Source organism: Leucoraja erinacea, chromosome 28 (assembly GCF_028641065.1).
Source record: "Leucoraja erinacea ecotype New England chromosome 28, Leri_hhj_1, whole genome shotgun sequence".
Taxonomy (NCBI): Eukaryota; Metazoa; Chordata; class Chondrichthyes; order Rajiformes; family Rajidae; genus Leucoraja; species Leucoraja erinaceus.
The window spans coordinates 26,559,136-26,579,237 of record NC_073404.1 but is presented as its reverse complement, the minus strand read 5'-3'; the positions used below and the strand labels follow the sequence as shown (position 1 = coordinate 26,579,237).

The 20,102-nt window shown below is 42.1% G+C and overlaps 1 protein-coding gene across 4 annotated transcripts in view; it reads left to right on the top strand.

The window, feature by feature from the left end:
* LOC129710820 (rab effector Noc2-like) overlaps positions 1-19,611 on the top strand; it is a 106,354-nt gene extending 86,743 nt beyond the window's left edge. For 3 of the 4 annotated variants that reach the window (XM_055658076.1, XM_055658074.1, XM_055658077.1), the window contains exons 7-9: positions 14,697-14,810; positions 16,036-16,146; positions 18,915-19,611. In XM_055658076.1, the coding sequence (XP_055514051.1) occupies positions 14,697-14,810; positions 16,036-16,146; positions 18,915-18,919 (230 nt within the window). In that variant the 3' untranslated portion in view covers positions 18,920-19,611. Of the gene's footprint in view, positions 1-14,696; positions 14,811-16,035; positions 16,152-18,914 lie in introns of those variants that run through there. The other variant, XM_055658078.1, reaches the window with a different exon arrangement.
* Positions 19,612-20,102: the final 491 nt, after the last annotated feature.

Genomic DNA, 20,102 nt, shown 5'->3' with positions numbered 1-20,102 from the left:
GGGGTGGCATGGTGGCGCTGGCTATATTTGCTGGCTTATAACCATATAACCATATAACAATTACAGCACGGAAACAGGCCATCTCGGCCCTACAAGTCCATGCCGAACAAATTTTTTTTTTCCCCTTAGTCCCACCTGCCTGCACTCATACCATAACCCTCCATTCCCTTCTCATCCATATGCCTATCCAATTTATTTTTAAATGATACCAATGAACCTGCCTCCACCACTTCCACTGGGAGCTCATTCCACACCGCCACCACTCTCTGCGTAAAGAAGTTCCCCCTCATATTACCCCTAAACTTCTGTCCCTTAATTCTGAAGTCATGTCCTCTTGTTTGAATCTTCCCTATTCTCAAAGGGAAAAGCTTGTCCACATCAACTCTGTCTATCCCTCTCATCAGTTTAAAGACCTCTATCAGGTCCCCCCTTAACCTTCTGCGCTCCAGAGAATAAAGACCTAACTTATTCAACCTATCTCTGTAACTTAGTTGTTGAAACTTGCCTTACAGCGGCAGAGACCCGTGTTCAATCCTGACTATGGGTGTTGTCTGTACGGAGTTTGTAAGTTCTCCCCGTGACCTGCATGGGTTTCCTCCAACACTCCAAAGCCATACAGGTTTGTAGGTTTACCGGCTTCTGTAAATGTAAATTGTCCTTGGTGTGTTGAATAGTGCTGGTGGCGGGGTGGTTGCTGGTCATCGCGGACTTGGTGGGCCAAAGGACCTGTTTTCCACGCACAGTATCTCTAAAGTAAATTCAGAAGTGGTGGGTGAAAGTCACCAAGGATGGACGAAAATGCAGTGTTGAGTTTGTAAACAAATCAGCCATGATGTTATTAAATATTGCAGCAGGTTTGAAGGATTGAGTGGCCTTAAATTTGTACGTTCATTTTCCTGCAGTATCTTTCATGATCCTAGGATTACCCGGCATTTGATAGCCAATAAAAATGTTTTTGAAATGTAGTTACTTTTAAGAAAATGTGGCGGCAAATAGTGATGTAACAATTTATCAATTAATCTGATTTTAGCAATGGAGTCATCCAGCGTGGAAACAGGCCCTCGGCTTAACTTGCCCACACCGACCACAGGTCCCATCTACACTGGTCCTACCTGCCTGCATTTGGCCCTTATTCCTCTTACCAGTCCTATGCATGTACCTGTCCAATTGTTTCTTAAATGGTGCAATAGTCCCTGCCTCAACCACCTCCTCTGGCAGCTCGTTCCATACACCCACCATCCATTGTGTGAAAAAGCTACCCCTCAGATTCCTGTTAAATCTTTCCCCCTTCACCTTAAACCTGTGTTTTTTGATTCCCTCTACTCTGGGCAAGAGGCTCTCTGCATCTGTCTCCCTGATCTATTCATTCCCCTCATGATGTTATACACTCCTATATAAGATCAATATTTAAATAAGTATTAGGCAAGACACTGGGAAAATTCTCAACTTCCCTTCAAAATGATGCATTTATGTTTAATTAGAAGAGCATCCCAGGGTTGGGCTAATCTCTCTCTTGTATGACTGCATCTCGAACAGTGTAGCACATTGACAGCATAGCACTGGCATGTCAGCCTCGATTTTTATGCTCAGTGATTTGGCACTTGAACCATAACTTGAAGTATTACCAGGTGAGCAATGCTGAGCCACAACAGTGACAGCAAAAGGTTTTGTTACCAACATGTAATTCACACAACTTCTTTAGTGTTTGGTTTTTGAATAAATCAGTCCTGTTAAATTTTATCCTTTGAATCATTCATTTTTTTGCGGCCAAATATCATCGAAATCTATCGTTTCAGATTCAACGGTGATGCCTTAAGTTCAATTCATACATTTTTTATGTTGGCAAAGATTGGAATTGATTCTGAGATTGTATTTCTGATGAAGTGTTTGTCAGGATCAATCTGTGATATTTGATTCCTGAATCTTTATAAGAGATTTTTTAGAAGCATTCTCACACTTTATTGTTCTGGATTCCGTCTAGAATGTTGCTTATAAAAGGAATGAATGTCGCAAGCCTCTTGCATTTCCCATGGGTAGATAGAAGGCAGTTCCGTCAGCTGTACTGCGGTCAAGCAATTTACTGGGGCATTCATGATGGAAAGTCATCACATGAGGTGTTAGACACAAAGTGGTCATAGTCATCAGGTCAGGAGGAGTAGAATTAGGCCATTCGGCCCATCAGGTCTACTCCGCCATTCAATCATGGCTGATCTATCTCTCACTCCTAGCCCCATTCTCCTGCCTTCTCCCCATAACCCCTGACACCTGTACTAATCAGGAATCTATCATTATACTAATCAAGAATCTATAAACACAAGGCTTCCACAGCCTTCTATGGCAAAGAATTCCACTACCCTCTGACTAAAGACTTTTCTCCTCATCTCCTTCCGAAAAGAATGTGCTTTAATTCTGAGGCCATGGCATCTAGTCTTACACTCTCCCACTAATGGAAGCATCTTCTCCACATCCACTCTATCCAAGCCTTTCACTATTCTGTATGTTTCGAAGAGGTCCCCCCTCATTCTTCTAAACTCCAGTGAGTACAGGCCCAGTGTCCGACAAACGCTCAGCATAGGTTAACCCACTCATTCCTGGGATCATTCTTGTAAACCTCCTCTGGACCCTCTCCAGAGCCAACACCATCCTTCCTCAGATATGGTGCCCAAAATTGGTCACAGTATTCCTTACCAGTGCCTTATAGAGCCTCAACATTACATCGCTGTTTTTGTATACAAGCCCACTTGAAATAAATGTGAGCATTATGTTTGCTGGAGTAGCTCAACGGGTCAGGCAGCATCTTTGGAGAAAACGAATGAGGTGACGTTTCGGGTCGGGACCCTTCCTCAAACTGCGAGTCTGGGTAGATGGAAACTAGAGATATGAAAAGGCACAAAGAACAAATGAATGAAAGGTGTGACAAAGAGCCAATCAAAGCCAGCAAGATGATCAAGGAGCGGTTCATTGTTGGCCGTGGAGAAGGTGATAACAAGAGGATACAGAGTGTGAACTGAGCAGGTTGACAGTGAAACTCGTTGGACGACTAGGGTGGGGGAAGGATGGAAAGAGGGAATGCAAGGGTTACGTGGTTAGATAATTCAATATTCATACCGCCAGGTTGTTAGCTGACCAAGCAAAATATAAGGTGCTGTTCCTCCAATTTACGTTTGGCCTCAGTCTGACAGTGGAGGAAGCCCAAGACTGAAATGTTGGAATGGGAATTGGAATGGGAATTACAGTTTTTGGCAACTGGGAGATCACGTAGGCTAAGACAGACTGTGTGAAAGTGTTCATCTCTGGAGAACAGGGATAGGTGACGTTTTGGGTTGGGACCCTTTGTTCAGACTCTGAGAGTAGCAGGAATCACAGAGGGGGAACATTGAGAGAGGGTCCAGCAGATCTTCTGTCGGAGAGAGGAGGAGAACGTCTTCAAAAAATTCTTAAGGGGTTGGACAGGCTAGATGCAGGAAGATTGTTCCCGATGTTGGGGAAGTCCAGGACAAGGGGGTCACAGTTTAAGGATAAAGGGGAAATCCTTTAGGACCGAGATGAGAAAAACATTTTACACACAGAGAGTGGTGAATCTCTGGAACTCTCTGCCACAGAATGTAGTTGAGGCCAGTTCATTGGCTATATTTAAGAGGGAGTTAGATGTGGCCCTTGTGGCTAAAGGGATCAGGGGGTATGGAGAGAGGGCAGGTACAGGATACTGAGTTGGATGATCTGCCATGATCATATTGAATGGCGGTGCAGGCTCGATGGGCCAAATGGCCTACCCCTGCACCTATTTTCTATGTTTCTAAGTGGGCATACATTGAGGAGATTTTGCAATGGAGCAGACAAAATGTAGAAACGAGGAACTGTAGGGGCTGTATTACGGAAAAGGATACAAAGTGGTGGAAGAACCCAGCTGGTGAGGCCACATCTCTGGAGAACATGGATAGGTGACGTTTCAGGCCAGGACTCTTCTCCAGACTCACGTTTTTCAGACTGAAAAAGGGTCCCGAACCAAAACATCACCTATCCTTGTTGTCCAGAGATGCTGCCTGTCCTGCTGAGTTGCCTCGTACGTTGCACATTGTATCTTTTCTTTGTAATCAGCATTGCAGTTCCTTGATTCTACATGAAGTGTTGGAATTGGGGGGGGGTCTAGAATTCAGAACCATTCAAAAGATGTTGAAAATGATTTAAACTTAAAATAGAAAAACATCGATGATTATTAAAAATTATGACACTTGACATTTACACACAAGTTCACATTTAGTGCCACATGCACCAATTAAGGCACAGTGGAATTTGACTTCACAGCACACACAAATATACATTGGAATAAATGAAAATAAACCACCTTTGATCCTTGCAGCCATTTTTTAATCAAAATGGTCTCCTTTATCAGAAACCAATATCGGAAAATTATTGCCAGCAGCTTACTTCAACTTCAGAACTTTGCAATTTTTTTGCTGCAAATTCTGGGCCATTAACCTTATGAATCACGAGTTTTTGAGAATCAGATCTGTTTATAGCGAAGATAGAGATACAGTGCTGGTAATTCAGAGGGACGGGCACCATCTCTTGACAATAAAAGGATCGATGATGTTTCGCGACATAACCCTTCTTCAGACTGAAAGTGGAGGGAGGGAACTGGGGCTTGGAAGAACTTTTCCTACCTCCAGCCCCCCCCCCGCTTTCAGTCTGAAGAAGGGTTCCAACCCAAAACATCACCCATCCTTTTTATCCCATTCCCATTCTTATTTCTCCAAAACCTCCTCTTCATAGTTTAATGTAGACACAAGGAACTGCAGATGCTGGTGACAAAAGGGACTGTAGATGCTATTCTGAAGGAGTCTGACCCTATCCATGTTCTCCAGTGGTGCTGCCTGACCTGATGAGTTACACCAACGCTTTGTGTGTTTTTTACATCAAAGTTGAAATTGGGATGGTTCTCCGTAATCTGGAAATGCTTTGGGACGATGTTTTATGTTTGTTGTTTGGTTGTGCTTGTTTGAGTAAATTTATTCTTACCCAGATAGAGCAGAGCTTCTCCAAACATAGCATTCATTGCAGGGTACTCTTGCCTATTTCTTTAAAGTATGCAGATCCTTTGCTATTTTATGACACAGCGTGACACTCAAAGTGGTCGCTCCCCTGAGGTGAACCTGGGGTCGATGGACCTTAACATTAAGGCATTAATGAGCAAATTCCTCCATGCTCAGTTTGCCCATTTGACTGATTCACTTGCACCAATTTCCCCTCCTAATGCAATGACCTTGACAGAAACTGAAGTGGAAGTACATTTACCAGACATTACAACTCCAATTTGTCACTCACAAGATAATGCTTTTAGTAAATGCCTTTTACCGGCAGTGACTGGTCCATTTAGGAACAGACACCTTGTAAATTAATACAATTTTGAAAGAGCTCTTATGATTGCTGAAGTATGCCGAATAGAATATGAACTATCCCGGGGAGTCATGATAATTCTTCAGCTTGCAGGATTCCATAACAGCACAGACATTCCTACCATCCCCGCAGGCTCCCCAGCATTGATGTCTTCATGATAGCAGAGTTCTGGTGTAAATTGTTTTTTTATGATAGTTGGATCATTTTTAGAGGCTGCTGGTGAGTAGTCACGAGGAGGAACATGATCCCCTGAAAATGATTTTCCCGTGGAACACGTGATGGTCTTGGCATCTTGTTCGGCACAGACATTATGGGTCTGTTCTTGTGTTGTACGGTTCTATGTCTTATGTTAAAAGCATAAATCCAAATTTCTGCATTTTGTGAAGGATTAAACAAGGCCTTAAAAATGCAGCTTATTTTTCGCAACTGGCGACGATTAAAATGACACCATTAACGTTTACAAGTTGGAAATTGAATGTAGCATGAGGAATCCACTAGACATAGCAGAATTAGGCCATTTGGCCCATCAAGTCTGCTCCACCATTCAATCTTGGCTGATCTATCTTTCCCTCTCATTCTCCTGCTTTCTCCCCTTAACTTTCGACACCCTGACTAATCAAGGACCTATCAATATCTGCTTTAAAAATACCCAATGACTTGGCCAACTCAACTATTAGTGCAACGAATTCCACAGTTTCACGACCCTCTGGCTAAAAAAAAATCTTCCTCATCTCCATTCTAGAGGATACGACCTTTTATTCCGAGGCTGTGCTCTATGGACTTAGACTCTCCCAATAATGGAGTCATCCTCTCCACATCCACTCTATCTAGGCCTTTCATTCTTCTGTAGGTTTCAATGAATTCCTCCCTCATTCTTCTACACTCCAGCGAGTACAGACCCACAACATTCAGACATACATTGTATGCTATCCAGCAGGAAGGTACAAGCCAGTTCTTTCTCTCAAACTCATGCCTAGTGAAGATTAACGGATTTGCGGATAATTTGTATGTGTATTTATAGTGGTGCTCATGATACACGTGTAAAACTTGTTGTGGAAGCTGAAAGAAGACACTGTGTGAAATCTGGAGGTGATTATTTTGGCCCATAGTTTAGTGTTAAAAACAGATTGAATTATTTAAAGTATATTGTAAAATTTCGGTGGAATGAATAATATATAATCAATAGGCACACTGTGCCCACCAATAAACGCAATAATTAACGTTATACATTCCATGTAACCTGTGCATTTTAATAACCCTAGTGATTCAGAACGATATACCCAGACTATATCTGAAGAAGGGTCTCGACCCGAAACGTCACCCGTTCCTTCTCTCCAGAGATGCTGCCTGTCCCGCTGAGTTCCTCCAAACAATATTTCCACAAAGAATTACAACTCTCTGCAGTTGACGGAGAGGCACTTGTTAGTTTAGAGATACAGCGTGGAAACAGGCCCTTCGGCCCACCAAGTCCGCACCGACCAGCGATCCTCGCTCATTAAAGCTGTACTACACAACTCTTAAGGACAATTTTACGCTTGTACCAAGCCAATTTACCCTACATGCTTGTACGCCTTTGGAGTGTGGGAGGAAACCGAAGATCTCGGAGAAAACCCACGGGGAGAACGTACAAACGCTGTACAGACAGCACCCGTAGTCGGGATTGAACCTGGGTCTCCGGTGCTCCAAGTGCTGTAAGGCAGCAACTCTACTGCTGCACCACCGTGCTGCCCTGGTCTTCAAAAATAATGAAAGTCTTCATTAGTATTGAGCAGATCGTTAATCGTTTCATGTGTGAAACTGCACACAATGCATCATACTGAGGGATGAATTATTTATATCGTCCCAAGCAATATGCAGTGTCATTTAAATCATGAGCGCATAAACTATTTCTCGGATCCTGTTGGGTGAATTACCTGCTGCATTTGCTTTTATTACATCCTTGTGCAAATGAATTCAATCAACCGGATATAACAAGTCAATATATATGTCACAGAGCTACCTGTTATTCATTATCACCATGCCATTATGTCTTTAGCACATTATATGTCCACTATGGTTCTTGATCAAGTCTTTGACATGATTTGGCATGGAATCAGCTAGATTCTGACCGTCTCTGAGGATTTTATTAATCTCTCTACCACAGCTGTATAATGGCCTCTTTGAATTTCTTATGGTACAGCCCTTTCCTTTCAGGCTCTCCTTATTGATTGACCACAAGTGCTCAGTCGGATTTGGGTCGGGACAGTTACCGGGTCAGTCCAAGACAGATCACCTTCTGCTTGACAATTGGGTCACTATCTTTGATGTGAGGACGGTGCAAGGTCTTGCTGGAATAGCCCGAATCCATCTGGAAAACTCATCCCCATCTCCGACTCTGCTCTTCTCTGCAATGCAACGATGTGTTGCACTGATCTCATCATTCCGTCAACTCGGTGCAGCAGACCAAAACCGTCACGGATGAAGCAATCTCAGAACATCTTCTTCTCAGGATGTTAGATGAAGGGGTCGATGTGACATTTTCACACCGGCCCTCCAACTGATCTCCGAGCATGTTGGCTATGTTGGCCCACAACCCAGAAATTCAGTGAAGAAAGCATATGGTATGTTAGCTTTCATAGCAAAAGGATTTGAGTATAGGAGCAGGGAGGTTCTACTGCAGTTGTACAGGGTCTTGGTGAGACCACACCTGGAGTATTGCGTACAGTTTTGGTCTCCAAATCTGAGGAAGGATATTTTTGCCATAGAGGGAGTGCAGAGAAGGTTCACCAGACTGATTCCTGGGATGTCAGGACTTTCATATGTAGAAAGACTGGATAGACTCGGCTTATACTCGCTAGAATATAGGAGATTGAGGGGGGATCTTATAGAAACCTACAAAATTCTTAAGGGGTTGGACAGGCTAGATGCAGGAAGATTGTTCCCGATGTTGGGGAAGTCCAGGACAAGGGGTCACAGCTTAAGGATAAGGGGGAAATCCTTTAAGACCGAGATGAAAAGAACATTTTTCACACAGAGAGTGGTGAATCTCTGGAACTCTCTGCCACAGAGGGTAGTTGTGGCCAGCTCATTGGCTATATTTAAGAGGGAGTTGGATGTGGCCCTTGTGGCTAGGGGGATCGGGGGGTACGGAGAGAAGGCAGGTATGGGATACTGAGTTGGATGATCAGCCATGATCATATTGAATGGCGGTGCAGGCTCGAAGGGCCGAATGGCCTACTCCTGCACCTATTTTCTATGTTTTTATGTTTCTAAATGGCTTTCATCACCTTACCCCAGTGTTCACATGTCCAATCTTTATATTACAAGACCCACTGGTATTGTTTCTTCTTCATTGCAGCAGTTAGGTGGTTTTATCCCCCCCCCCCAGGTCTTCTGACTATAAGACCAGCTTCAATAAAGGCATGGCGTACAGTGCTTGAACTTATTGAGACTTCAGGGCATTGCTCGTCTTTCTCAGATCCTCCTTACTTTCCCAAATCAGCAAGGCCTCATCTCTTGGAGTCGTCTTTATTTTGCGGCCACACGTGTCCATCCTCTTGGGAGATAGCGATCCGGTTTTGGACCCTTGCTTGACAGTCCTTTTGCAGTTTAGTTTATTGTCACATGTACCGAGAAACAGTGAAAAGCTTTTGTTGCGACTCAGCGGAAAGACAATGCATGATTACAATCGAGCCATTTACAGTGTACAGATACATGATAAGGAAATAACAGTTAGTGTCAGGTAGACCCAGCAAAGTCCGATTAAGGATAGTCCAAGGTCACCAATGCGGTGGATAATAGTTCAGCTCTGCTCTCTGGTTGTGGTTGGATGGTTCAGTTGCCTGATAACAGCTGGGACGAAATTGTCTCTGAATCTGGTGGTGTGCGTTTTCACACTTCTATATCTTTTGCCTGATGAGAGGTGGAAAAAAGGGAGTGGCCAGGGTGTAGCTCATCCTTGATTATGCTGCTGGCTTTGCCCGAGGCAGCATGAGGTATAGCTGGAGTCAATGGAAGGGAGGTTGGTTTGTGTGATGGTCTGGGCTGCATGCACAATTCGCTGCAATTTCATGCGGTCTTGGTTGGAGCTGTTCCTAAACCAAGCTATGAAGCATCTTGATAAAATGCTTTCTATGGTGTTTTCTATTTCTGTATCCTGGATGCAGAAGCTTGGCTCACCTCAACCAACTTTGCAATTTCTCGCTGTGACTTAGAGCAATGTTGATGCAAGTTTTTATGATCTTTGTTGGAGTGATATCCTTGGAGTGATATCCATTAGGTGAGTTACTTGACGAGTTCTTCTCAAATGATGATAAATAACAGGAAATGAATACCTGGAGAATGAAGAATGAATAAACAAATATTATTGGAGAGGTTTATAGGGTTTTAGGAGAATATAAGAATAAATGGTGGACATAAACTCAGTGAGATGATTAGCCATAATCATATTGATTCTCGATGCTGGATCGAAGTGCTGAATGGCCTACACTTATTTTCTATGTTTCTATCATTATTGAAAAAATAGTAAAATCAGCCCATGGTGCAATATGTACCACAGAAGCTCTAATGACCATGAGACTGTAAAGAAGTTGTGTGGGCATGTGGATGTGGTGTGTTATTGATCACAGTTGATTAGTGAATGGGGAGAGGATTTGGGACTGAGAAGCTGAAGTACGCGTCTAGACGCATGGAACTGCTGTAAACACAAAGTGCTGGAGGGTGGGACCGGGCACCATCTGTGTCGGAAATGCCAGACGTTGTCTCAAGCGACCAGAGAGTTAGAGCTGGTGATTCAACTTGCAGCAGATAGCGATACTAGTCTTGGACTGGTGCGGCACGGTTGCGCAGCGGGATAGTTGCTGCCTTACAGCACTTGTAGCGCCAGTGATGCGGGTTCGATCCCGACTACGGGTGCAATGTTAGCAGGTTTTTCTTTTTGGCAGCTAACTTGGTCTCGACCCGAAACGTCGCCTGTTCCTTCGCTCCATGGATGCTGCCTTACCCGCTGAGTTTCTCCAGCTTTTTTTGTCTACCTATTAGTCTTTAAGAAAAGTGTGTGCAAATGTTTGTACTGGCTTTCTGGGAATGAGGGAAATGACCATGTTGCAGATGACTTTTAGAGGGATGAACATTGTAGTGAACATCAGAAAAAATTTTAGTTTTTTAGTTATTAGAGTGATACAGTGTTGCGTGGAAATTTGGGTGCCCTTCGGGTGTTGTCACGAGTCTGTACGCTGTGGACCTGCGATCCCACACAAGACGTAACAGGTTAATTGGGTTCTATTCTGTGTACTGTACAAAAATATGGACAACGGTATGAATTTTTGTTGGTCCGCGGACTCAGGACAAAGGGCCTGTTAGCCCACAGATTATTATGTATGCTCTTCGGAGTGTGGGAAGAAACCCTGAACTCTCGGAGAAAACCCACGCAGGATATGGGGGGAACATACAAACTCCGTACAGACAACTCCCGTAGTCAGGATCGAGCCCGGGTCTCTGGCGCTGTAAGGCAGAGAAGATTTACTAGGATGTTGCCAGGACTGGAGGGTCTGAGCTATAGGGAGAGGTTGAGTAGGCTGGGACTCTATTCTTTGGAGTGCAGGAGGACAAGCGGTGATCTTATAGAGGTGTATAAAATCATGAGAGGAATAGATCGGGTAGATGCACCGAGTCTCTTGCCCAGAGTAGGTTATTTAAAGACCAGAGGAAATAGGTTTAAGGTGAAGTGAAAACAATTTGATGGGAATCTGATGGGTAACATTTTCACACAAGGGTGGTGGGTGTATGGAACAAGCTGCCAGAGGAGGTAGCTGATGCAAGGACTGTCCCAGTGTTTAAGAAACAGTTAGACAGGTACATGGATAGGACAGGTTTGGAGAGATGCGAGGCAAATGTGGGCAGGTGGGATTAGTGTAGTTGGGACATGTTGGCCGGTGTGGGCAAGTTGGGCTGAATGGCATTGTTTCCACAATGTATCATTCTGTGACTTTATGAGCAGAGCAGCAGCGGGAAGATGTGAAAGTATAGAGAATATTCTTGGGAGATCTTTCGGTATGGATATATGGGTGGAACAGAAACAAGAATGGGGTGATAGACAATAGACAATAGGTGCAGGAGTAGGCCATTCGGCCCTTCGAGCCAGCACCGCCATTCAATGTGATCATGGCCGATCATCCACAATCAGTACCCCGTTCCTGCCTTCTCCCCATATCCCCTGACTCCGCTATCTTTAAGAGCCCTATCTAGCTCTCTTTTGAAAGCATCCAGAGAACCGTCCTCCACCGCCCTCTGAGGCAGAGAATTCCACAGACTCGCAACTCTCTGTGTGGAAAAAGTGTTTCCTCGGCTCTGTTCTAAAGCGGTAAGCCATCACTTTCATGAGACTGTGTTAAAGGCACTCCCAATAATGAGCGGGAATTGGAACAGATGTGCAGGGAGATCACAGATAGTTGTAAAATTTGTAGGGTGATTTTACTGGGAGATTTTAATTTCCCTAATATCGACCGGGTCACTCACCGTGCAAAGGTCTTGGATCAGGTGGAAATTGTTAAACCGTAGCTTTGGGACTGTTTGCGTGTCCTTAACAATAAAACAAAATTAATGACCAATGACCTGTCACTGTAATTTGTAGATTTAATCGTGCATTAACTGATAATTACATGCTAAAAAATGTCATGTTTTTCAAATGCCTGATTATTTCATAAAATGGTATGAAAATCGATTCTTGCCTGTCAGTATTAATACATGTTACTACTTTAAACATTGAAATATTCATTTTTGCATGAAAAATATATGAGAGCTTGTCACTGTTATTGATCCCTTTCTCTGCCTCAGCTAAAGAGAAATATTGTGCAATGTGGAGGTTCATACAAGACCTTATGGGAATAGTAGTTCTTTCTGTGGTCATGTGAACTGGAGAGCAGGCAATGAATTAAGTTGTCAATAGCTTCTGGTCTTGCACCACACAGCTAATCATACTGAAGACATCATTGGTTAGTTTAGTTTAGTTTAGATACAATAGGTGCAGGAGCCATTCGTCCCTTCGAGCCAGCACCGCCATTCAATGTAATCATGGCTGATCATCCACAATCAGTACCCCGTTCCTGCCTTCTCCCCATATCCCCTGACTCCGCTATCTTTAAGAGCCCTATTTAGCTCTCTCTTGAAAGTATCCAGAGAACCAGCCTCCACCGCCCTCTGAGGCAGAGGATTCCACATCCAACATGTCCAATCCCTTAATAATTTTATATGTTTCTGTAAGAATCCCTCTCATCCTTCTAAATTCCAGTAAACACAAGCCCAGTCGCTCCATTCTTTCATCATATGGCAGTCCCGCCATCCCGGGAATTAACCTTGTTAACCTACGCTGCACTCCCTCAATAGCAAGATTGTCCTTCCTCAAATACAGCGCGGAAACAGGCCCTACGGCCCGTCGAGTCCATGCTGACCAGCGATTCTCTGGAACAGTTTACAATTTTACCAAAGCCAATTAATCTACAAACCTGTACGTCTTTGCAATGTGGGAGGAAACCGGAGCTCCCGGGGAAAACCCACGCAGGTCACGGGGAAAACGGGGAAAACATACAAACTCCATACAGACAGGATCGAACCGGATCTCTGGAGCTCTAAGGCAGCAACTCTACCACTGCGCCACCATATCGCACTTGCTTGTCAATAAAAAGGTTCCACAATTAACACAAATGGTCCGACCAAAGCAAAGATATTTTGCGGCTGTGTCTGTAATGGTGGATTGAGCCTGCAACCAAATTATATGGCGCCAAATTGTGCAAACATAATTTGATATCTTGATCATTTGTAAGAATACAAAGTATAAACTATTATTTCACTTATGCTATCAACATCTTGTATTTCACATAAAAATTCAGGCCTTTTTGTTTCAGAATTACATGCAGACTGGCATTGTATAAATAAATGAGAATTGTATTGTCAATTGTAACTGCTTGAAAACTATTGTAAAAGGGTTTGAAAGGAAATTGATAAAGTATAATATTCCATTGGTTTTAATGGAATGATACTGCATCGCCTGGCAGTAAGCAATCTGAATAAACGATGAGTACATTGGTCAGCTACACAGAACCAAAACCATTTATTTGTCTTTTAAATTTTATTCGTGTTATTATGCTGGACATCTTAATAGCTGTTCAGCAGCATGTTAAGTTCATAAGGTCGTAAGTGATAGGAGCAGAATTAGGCCATTCGGCCCATCAAGCCTACTCCGCCATTCAATCATGGCTGATCTATCTCTCCCTCCAAACCTTATTCTCCTGCCTTCTCCCCATGACCCCTGACACCCGTACCAATCAATAATCTATCTATCTCTGCCTTAAAAATATCCATTGACTTGGCCAGTTAAAATAGTTTTTGTGATAACAAAAATATATAGGGAACTGTTACTTATTATTGAGGTTTGTTTTGCTGTTGTGTGAAAAAAGATAGCCCTTTCCAAATCAGCAGTTTGCTGTAGGATCCAGGGAGAAGGCAGGAGAATGGAGTTGAGGGGTAAAATCTGTTGTGTTAGTGGCAACGTAGACTCGTCAATCAATCAATCAGTTGTGTTAGTGGCAACGTAGACTCGATTTGCACTGTCTTGAAGTATGTGAGGTGGCAGAGCTGCTGCCCAGGACCAGAGACATACAGTTTTGTAGATTAATTGGCTTCGGTAAAATTGTAAATTGTACCAGAGACCCAGGCGCGATCCTGATCTCGGGTGCTTGCTGTCTGTGTGTCGACATGTCTGAAGAAGGGTTTCGACCTGAAACGTTGCCATTCTCCTTCGCTCCATAGATGCTGCCTCACCCGCTGAGTTTCTCCAACATTTTTGTCTACCTTCGATTTTCCAGTATCTGCAGTTCCTTCTTAAACAACTCCCTGTCATCACGTGGGTTTCCTCCGGGTGGTCCGGTTTCTTCCCACAACCTAAGGATGTGCTGGTTTATGGGCCAATTGGCCTCTGCAAATTGCTCATGGCGTGTAAGGAGTGGGGATAACATAGAACTGGGTGATCGATGGTCAGTGTAGACCCGCTGAACTGAAGGGCTGTATCCATGCTGTATCTTTCATTCAATCAATCAATCAATCAATCAATCAATCAATCAATACAATGTGTGGAGAAGGCACTCTCTAACTGAACAATACTGTGCTGGAGCATTTAGTTAATGCATGCTTCACACTTCAGCCACAGCACCTCCCTTCATTATAATCCTAAACTCTTCACTTGAATTTCTGCTGCATTACAATTTTATTGCAAAAATATGTTAAGCTCATTTGGAAACGCCATTAATCTTTTGCTTCTGTTTTAGTTGTTTCCAGTGACAGTGAAAGTGAGTCTGATTGCAGTTCATCGAGTCAAGATGGTAAAGATTCCACGAGCAACTCGACAAATTACAAGGGAAGAAAACAAAAGGATGAATTGGGTAGGAAACCGAAAGGCACAATAGTCTTTTATTCCGAGCAGTTTGTATTAAAAAAGGCGTGCCTCAATAGAAAACCCTTTTGACAAATGGTTGCCCTTTAGTTAATTATACACTGTTAAGTACAAACGACAAAACGAACAAACAACTTGACTCCATCATAGATCCACTGATATAAGGATCAGCAATTAACTGAAGAGTTAAATGATTAAACTATTTCATTGGAGCCAGACCCGCACTTTGCATTCAATGTATTCCACTTTGCATATAACGGAAAAGAAAGTAAGGGTAACTTGGTCCATGGAGATTACTTTTCCAAGAATGGATACATTTGTAAGATAAAATGTGAGAGTGCCTAGAGAGCCATTTGTTATATTCATATTGAGTGTTCTCCATAAATATTCATTGGTACAAAACACAGTTGAGTAGATCACACTTAGAATATGGTGTGCAGGTCAGTCTCCATCTTCTTAAAAGGATATAGAAGCACTAACGAGACTTCCAATGCTGATACTGGAACTGAGAAGGTACTGAATAAATAACCAGGGTATTTAAACAAGCTCTCGGCCATTGAAACAAGCTCTGGGCCATCATTCCATGGGATCAATTGATATCTATATTGCTAAAAGTCTGATCTTGACCACTTCCTGTTGGTCTGTATATTGATTTTAGAAAAAGCGCCGCCAATTACGGCTGTGATTTTTGGCCATCTTACTCAGAGTCCCACTACGCTGCGCAAGACAATTTTTCCCATCAATGAAAAATAAAAGAGTTATTAGTGTTTAAAAAATGTTGAGATTCTCTCTCCTGAAGGCCACACCCCTTCCGGAGGGACTATAAAGCCCGGAAGTGTTGAGTGCCTCAGTCAGTCTGCACACTAAAATAAAAGTACAAAAGTGGCAATTTGAAGTAAATATAGTAATCCTGTAAATACTCAGCTGGCCAGGTGCATCTGGCGTAAGAAACAGAATTGACATTTCAGGTGATAGAAGGCTATGGATTTGAAACATAAATCCTGTATCTCTTTGGACAGGCCTTGTCAAACCTGATAGGTATTTCTAGCATTTCCTGTTTACATGCACAACATATGCTGTACAGGTAAAAAGTCCATTGGACACTGGGCTGCTGAAATTTTATTTTATTGCTTTAAATTACTATTTATATTTTCTGTAAACAGTCCTGCAGTGTGTTACACATGTTAACCATGGATCCACTGATAATATTACAGGTAGCCATCATCTGGCCAGCCCCTCAGTTGCAGATCCATCCAACCTCCGTACTGAGCGTGGAAGAGGTTTAAGTGCTGACAATAAGATTGGTTTTGGCAAGAAATCACTAGGTTAGTACCACAAAGTTACCTTTCAGGTTTCTCTAATTCATTTTGGCGACTGCTGGCACCCGTCACTAAATTACCATCCATAGGGCCCACGGCTACAGCCTCCAAAGCCTTGTACGTGTGAGTGTGAGTATGCGCATGCATGCGCGGCGGCCAAGAAATTGTGTCCCCCGGTCCCCTCCATGTTTTGATAGTGATTTCCGTGCCTGATCCTGAGTAACAATGGAGCAAAGGCCAGAGTAATCCTGGGAGTTTGATGATTTAGTTTGTACATACACAGTCGGCTTATTAAAGTTGTGGAATGTAGTTAAGTTCTATCAAGGAGCGTATGTTGCCATCTATGATATTGAACGGCATCATGTGGGTAATATGTTTTAAAAAAACGATTTAATTAAACAATAATATAACACCAGCTGAACAAATAAGTTGAAGACATGGGGATTATCAAAGTATAGATGAGTAAGGGCTTTCTTCCACTGAAACCAACACTCATCTATCAGAATGCTGCTTGTTCACGCGCACACACGCACACACACACACACACACTCACTCACTCACACACACACACACACTCACTCACTCACATAAACACACACACACACACACACACACACACTCACTCACTCACACTCACATAAACACACACACACACACACACACACACACACTCACTCACTCACTCACATAAACACACACACACACACATACTCACTCACTCACTAAACACACACACACACACACACACACACACACACACACACACACACATTAACGTGCAGATTTGTCTCGTGTTTGAAGACAAAATCAAACATAGTAGTTTGATGCCATTACATGGTTTCAAGCATGATTATACAGCTGTATATATCTTGTCTGTTTTACTGTTGAAATGTTCTTTTTACAAACCATGTTCTCGGGGTATCTAAATCTAAATTTTATTAGTTATTTAAGTAATGACATCGGATGGAAGCGGCAAACCCAAATCTCGTTGCACTTATGTGCAATGACAATAAAATATATTATTATTATTATTATTATTATTATTATTATTGCTATGTTTAAACAGTATCTGGCAATCGTTTGGTTAACTTTGTGAATGTTCTAAGTTTGATTGCTTATGTTGAATGAAAAGGGAAAATATCTTTTAAGCAGTTGATTGGTTATGAGAAAAAAATGTTTCTGTGGAAAATGAGCACAGATTTACATGAAATCTTTGGTATGAGAATCAGAAAATTCTCCAACTTCACTTTTCTATTGCTTTGCAATCAAAAATGTTTGTCTTCATAGAAAGTTCCTAATGCATTTGTTTTTTAGAAATTTGCACATGGAAAAAGATTCTCTCAAATTGTTTAAGTAATTGATGTTACACCTTTATTGATAAAAGTTGTTATCCAGAATTCTCCATATTTTATGCATAAAAAATTTAATAAACATTCCACGCCAATCAAGCTCAATTACAGATGTTCACGTTTACCATAAACACTCTGGAAAAGTCTGTCATGTAACTTAATCTGGAATAAAATTAGTTTTTTTATTAACAAATGTCTCTGTGCAACAAATCAGTTTGTAATCAACATATTGGTGTTGAGAATAATTCCATTATTTCCTTGTGGGGCTGCAGAGATATCTGGTTGGTGCAGTGTAAATCTGTGTAGTGCATATCTGTGTTTTGGTTCAGGCTGGTGTTAATTTTTTTTCCCCTTTGTGCAGTAATTTTCATCATACAGTCATTTTTCATGACTTCGGAAGGCAAAAATATGACATTTCTTTTTGATTGCTGTTCCTGTCAGAACCACCTTTGTATATCTTTGTTTAAAAAATGCAATTAGTGCCGGTAACTTCCATGTTGGTTTGTTGTGGATATTTTCGAGTTTCTCTCACCATGGCAATAATGATGCAATTTACAGTCACTGACAAAACAACATGACAACCATTATTAGTGTTGCTATTTAAATGTTAATTATAAGCTCTGACTTTGTATATATTGCAATGTGGAGTTTAATATGTTTGTTAGCAGTGCCGTGAAAAATGCCTGTGTACAGTTTTAGTTAGGAACCATTGTCAAATACGAGTAAAATTCTCTCTTTATTCCAATCGGAAAGTTTGCCTTCACAGCAAAAAAAGATAAAGGGATCGTAAATGTGGCCATCACCAACTTATTTGGGCCAAGTAGCATGTTGCAATGTTGTCATTCTGATAAGATGAGTAATTAAATTAAAATGGTGCTCTGAATATTACTAACCTCCAATGAGAGTTTTGTTTTAAATGATGAATTAAAATCTTATGAGTTTAGTTTGGAGATACAGTGTGGCAACAGGCCCTTGGGCCCATTGAGTTCATGCCAGTGATCCCTGTAGCGTAACACTATCCTACACACAAGGCACAATTTACAATTCTTACCAAAGCCAATTTACCTACAAACCTGTACGTCTTTGGAGTGTGGGAGGAAACCAGAGCTCCCGGAGAAAACCCACGTGGTCACGGACGAACGTACAAATTCCGTACAGACAGGATTGAACCCGGGTCTCTTTAAGGCAGCAACTCTACTGCTGTGCCATTGTGCAATTACTGTGTTGGATGCTGCAAATTGTCTTTCCAGTTCCATGAATCCACAGTTTTCGTCCTTTTAGGATCAAGTGTAATGTTTCAAAATAGAAGTTTATTTTCTGTGAGTGGTCCTTCAGCAGTGAGTTGACCCGATGCATCTTAAATTGTTGGGTGTATTGTCTGCTCTGTAAATTGTTTTAAATTCCATCTCTTTATGTCTGCTACAGGTTGACAGTGAGTGGGTACAGGGTCCAGGCATGCTCCTGGTCTCTATCATCCAAGGATTGCCCATTTCCCCTTCCCAAGACATCCGGGCTGGAGCTGTGGATTCCGGTGCCATTCAAATAAAAGACATACCTAACAAGTCCTATAGTCCATATATTTTTTTTTTTTTACCAGGCAGTTTTAACTCTGGAATGTGTATTGGATGTTTGGTTGGATATGTGGAAAAATCTGTGCTGTCATAATTCGTAGCTTAATCTCGCATGTTCCGATGACTTATTCTACTATATTCATGAGATATCCAAGCTTACACATTGTTTTCAGACCATCATTAAAAGCAAAAGTCCTTGTTGTCGCGAAGGTTTGGCTGCTACCTGTCACTGAGATCACAAAGACCATAGGTTTATGGAATAGCCATTGAGTGTCAAAATGAATAATTGGTGGGTGATTTTGTGCAGATAATCATTTTTGTGACTAAATGCGAAATGGGGTTAGTTTTATATTCTGTACTTCACTAAGAAGGGATGGTGGAGGAGCTAAAATCTAACTTGTGGCTGGATGGTGTTGTATTTGTAATTGTATTTGTTAGCTTGCAATACTATGGTAATTTATGGTTGAACCCTAATGTTCTAATTGCTCCCTGTTATGCTCAAATAAACTATTTCATGATGTGAAGTTGTCGAAATAAATGTTTAAAAAGTATTATATTCACTTCGCATGTGGTGCTTCTGTTTACTCCCTTTGGTTTCCTTTCCTTTTAAACATTTCTGATTTATAATTAGTTTAGTTTAGAGATACAGCATGAAAACGGGCCCTTCGGCCCATCGTGTCTGCGCCAAACTTCGATCACCTGTTCCCAATAGTTCTATCTCACTTTCACATCCATCTCCTACGCACCAGGGGCAATTTTACGGAGGCCAATTAACCTACAAACCCGCACGTCTTTGGGATGTGGGAGGAAGCCGTAGCACCTGGAGGAAACCCACGTGGTCATAGGGAGATCGTGCAAACTCCACACAGACAGCACCTGAGGTCAGGATCGAACCTGGGTCTCTGGTGCTCTATCAGCTGCACTGCTGCACACCCTAAAGAATTCATATTAGATTCGGAAGTTTGTTAAGATAGTTTTTTGTATGATTCCTTAATAATGGATACACATTTATATACATTTATGTCTGATTAGGATTAGATTT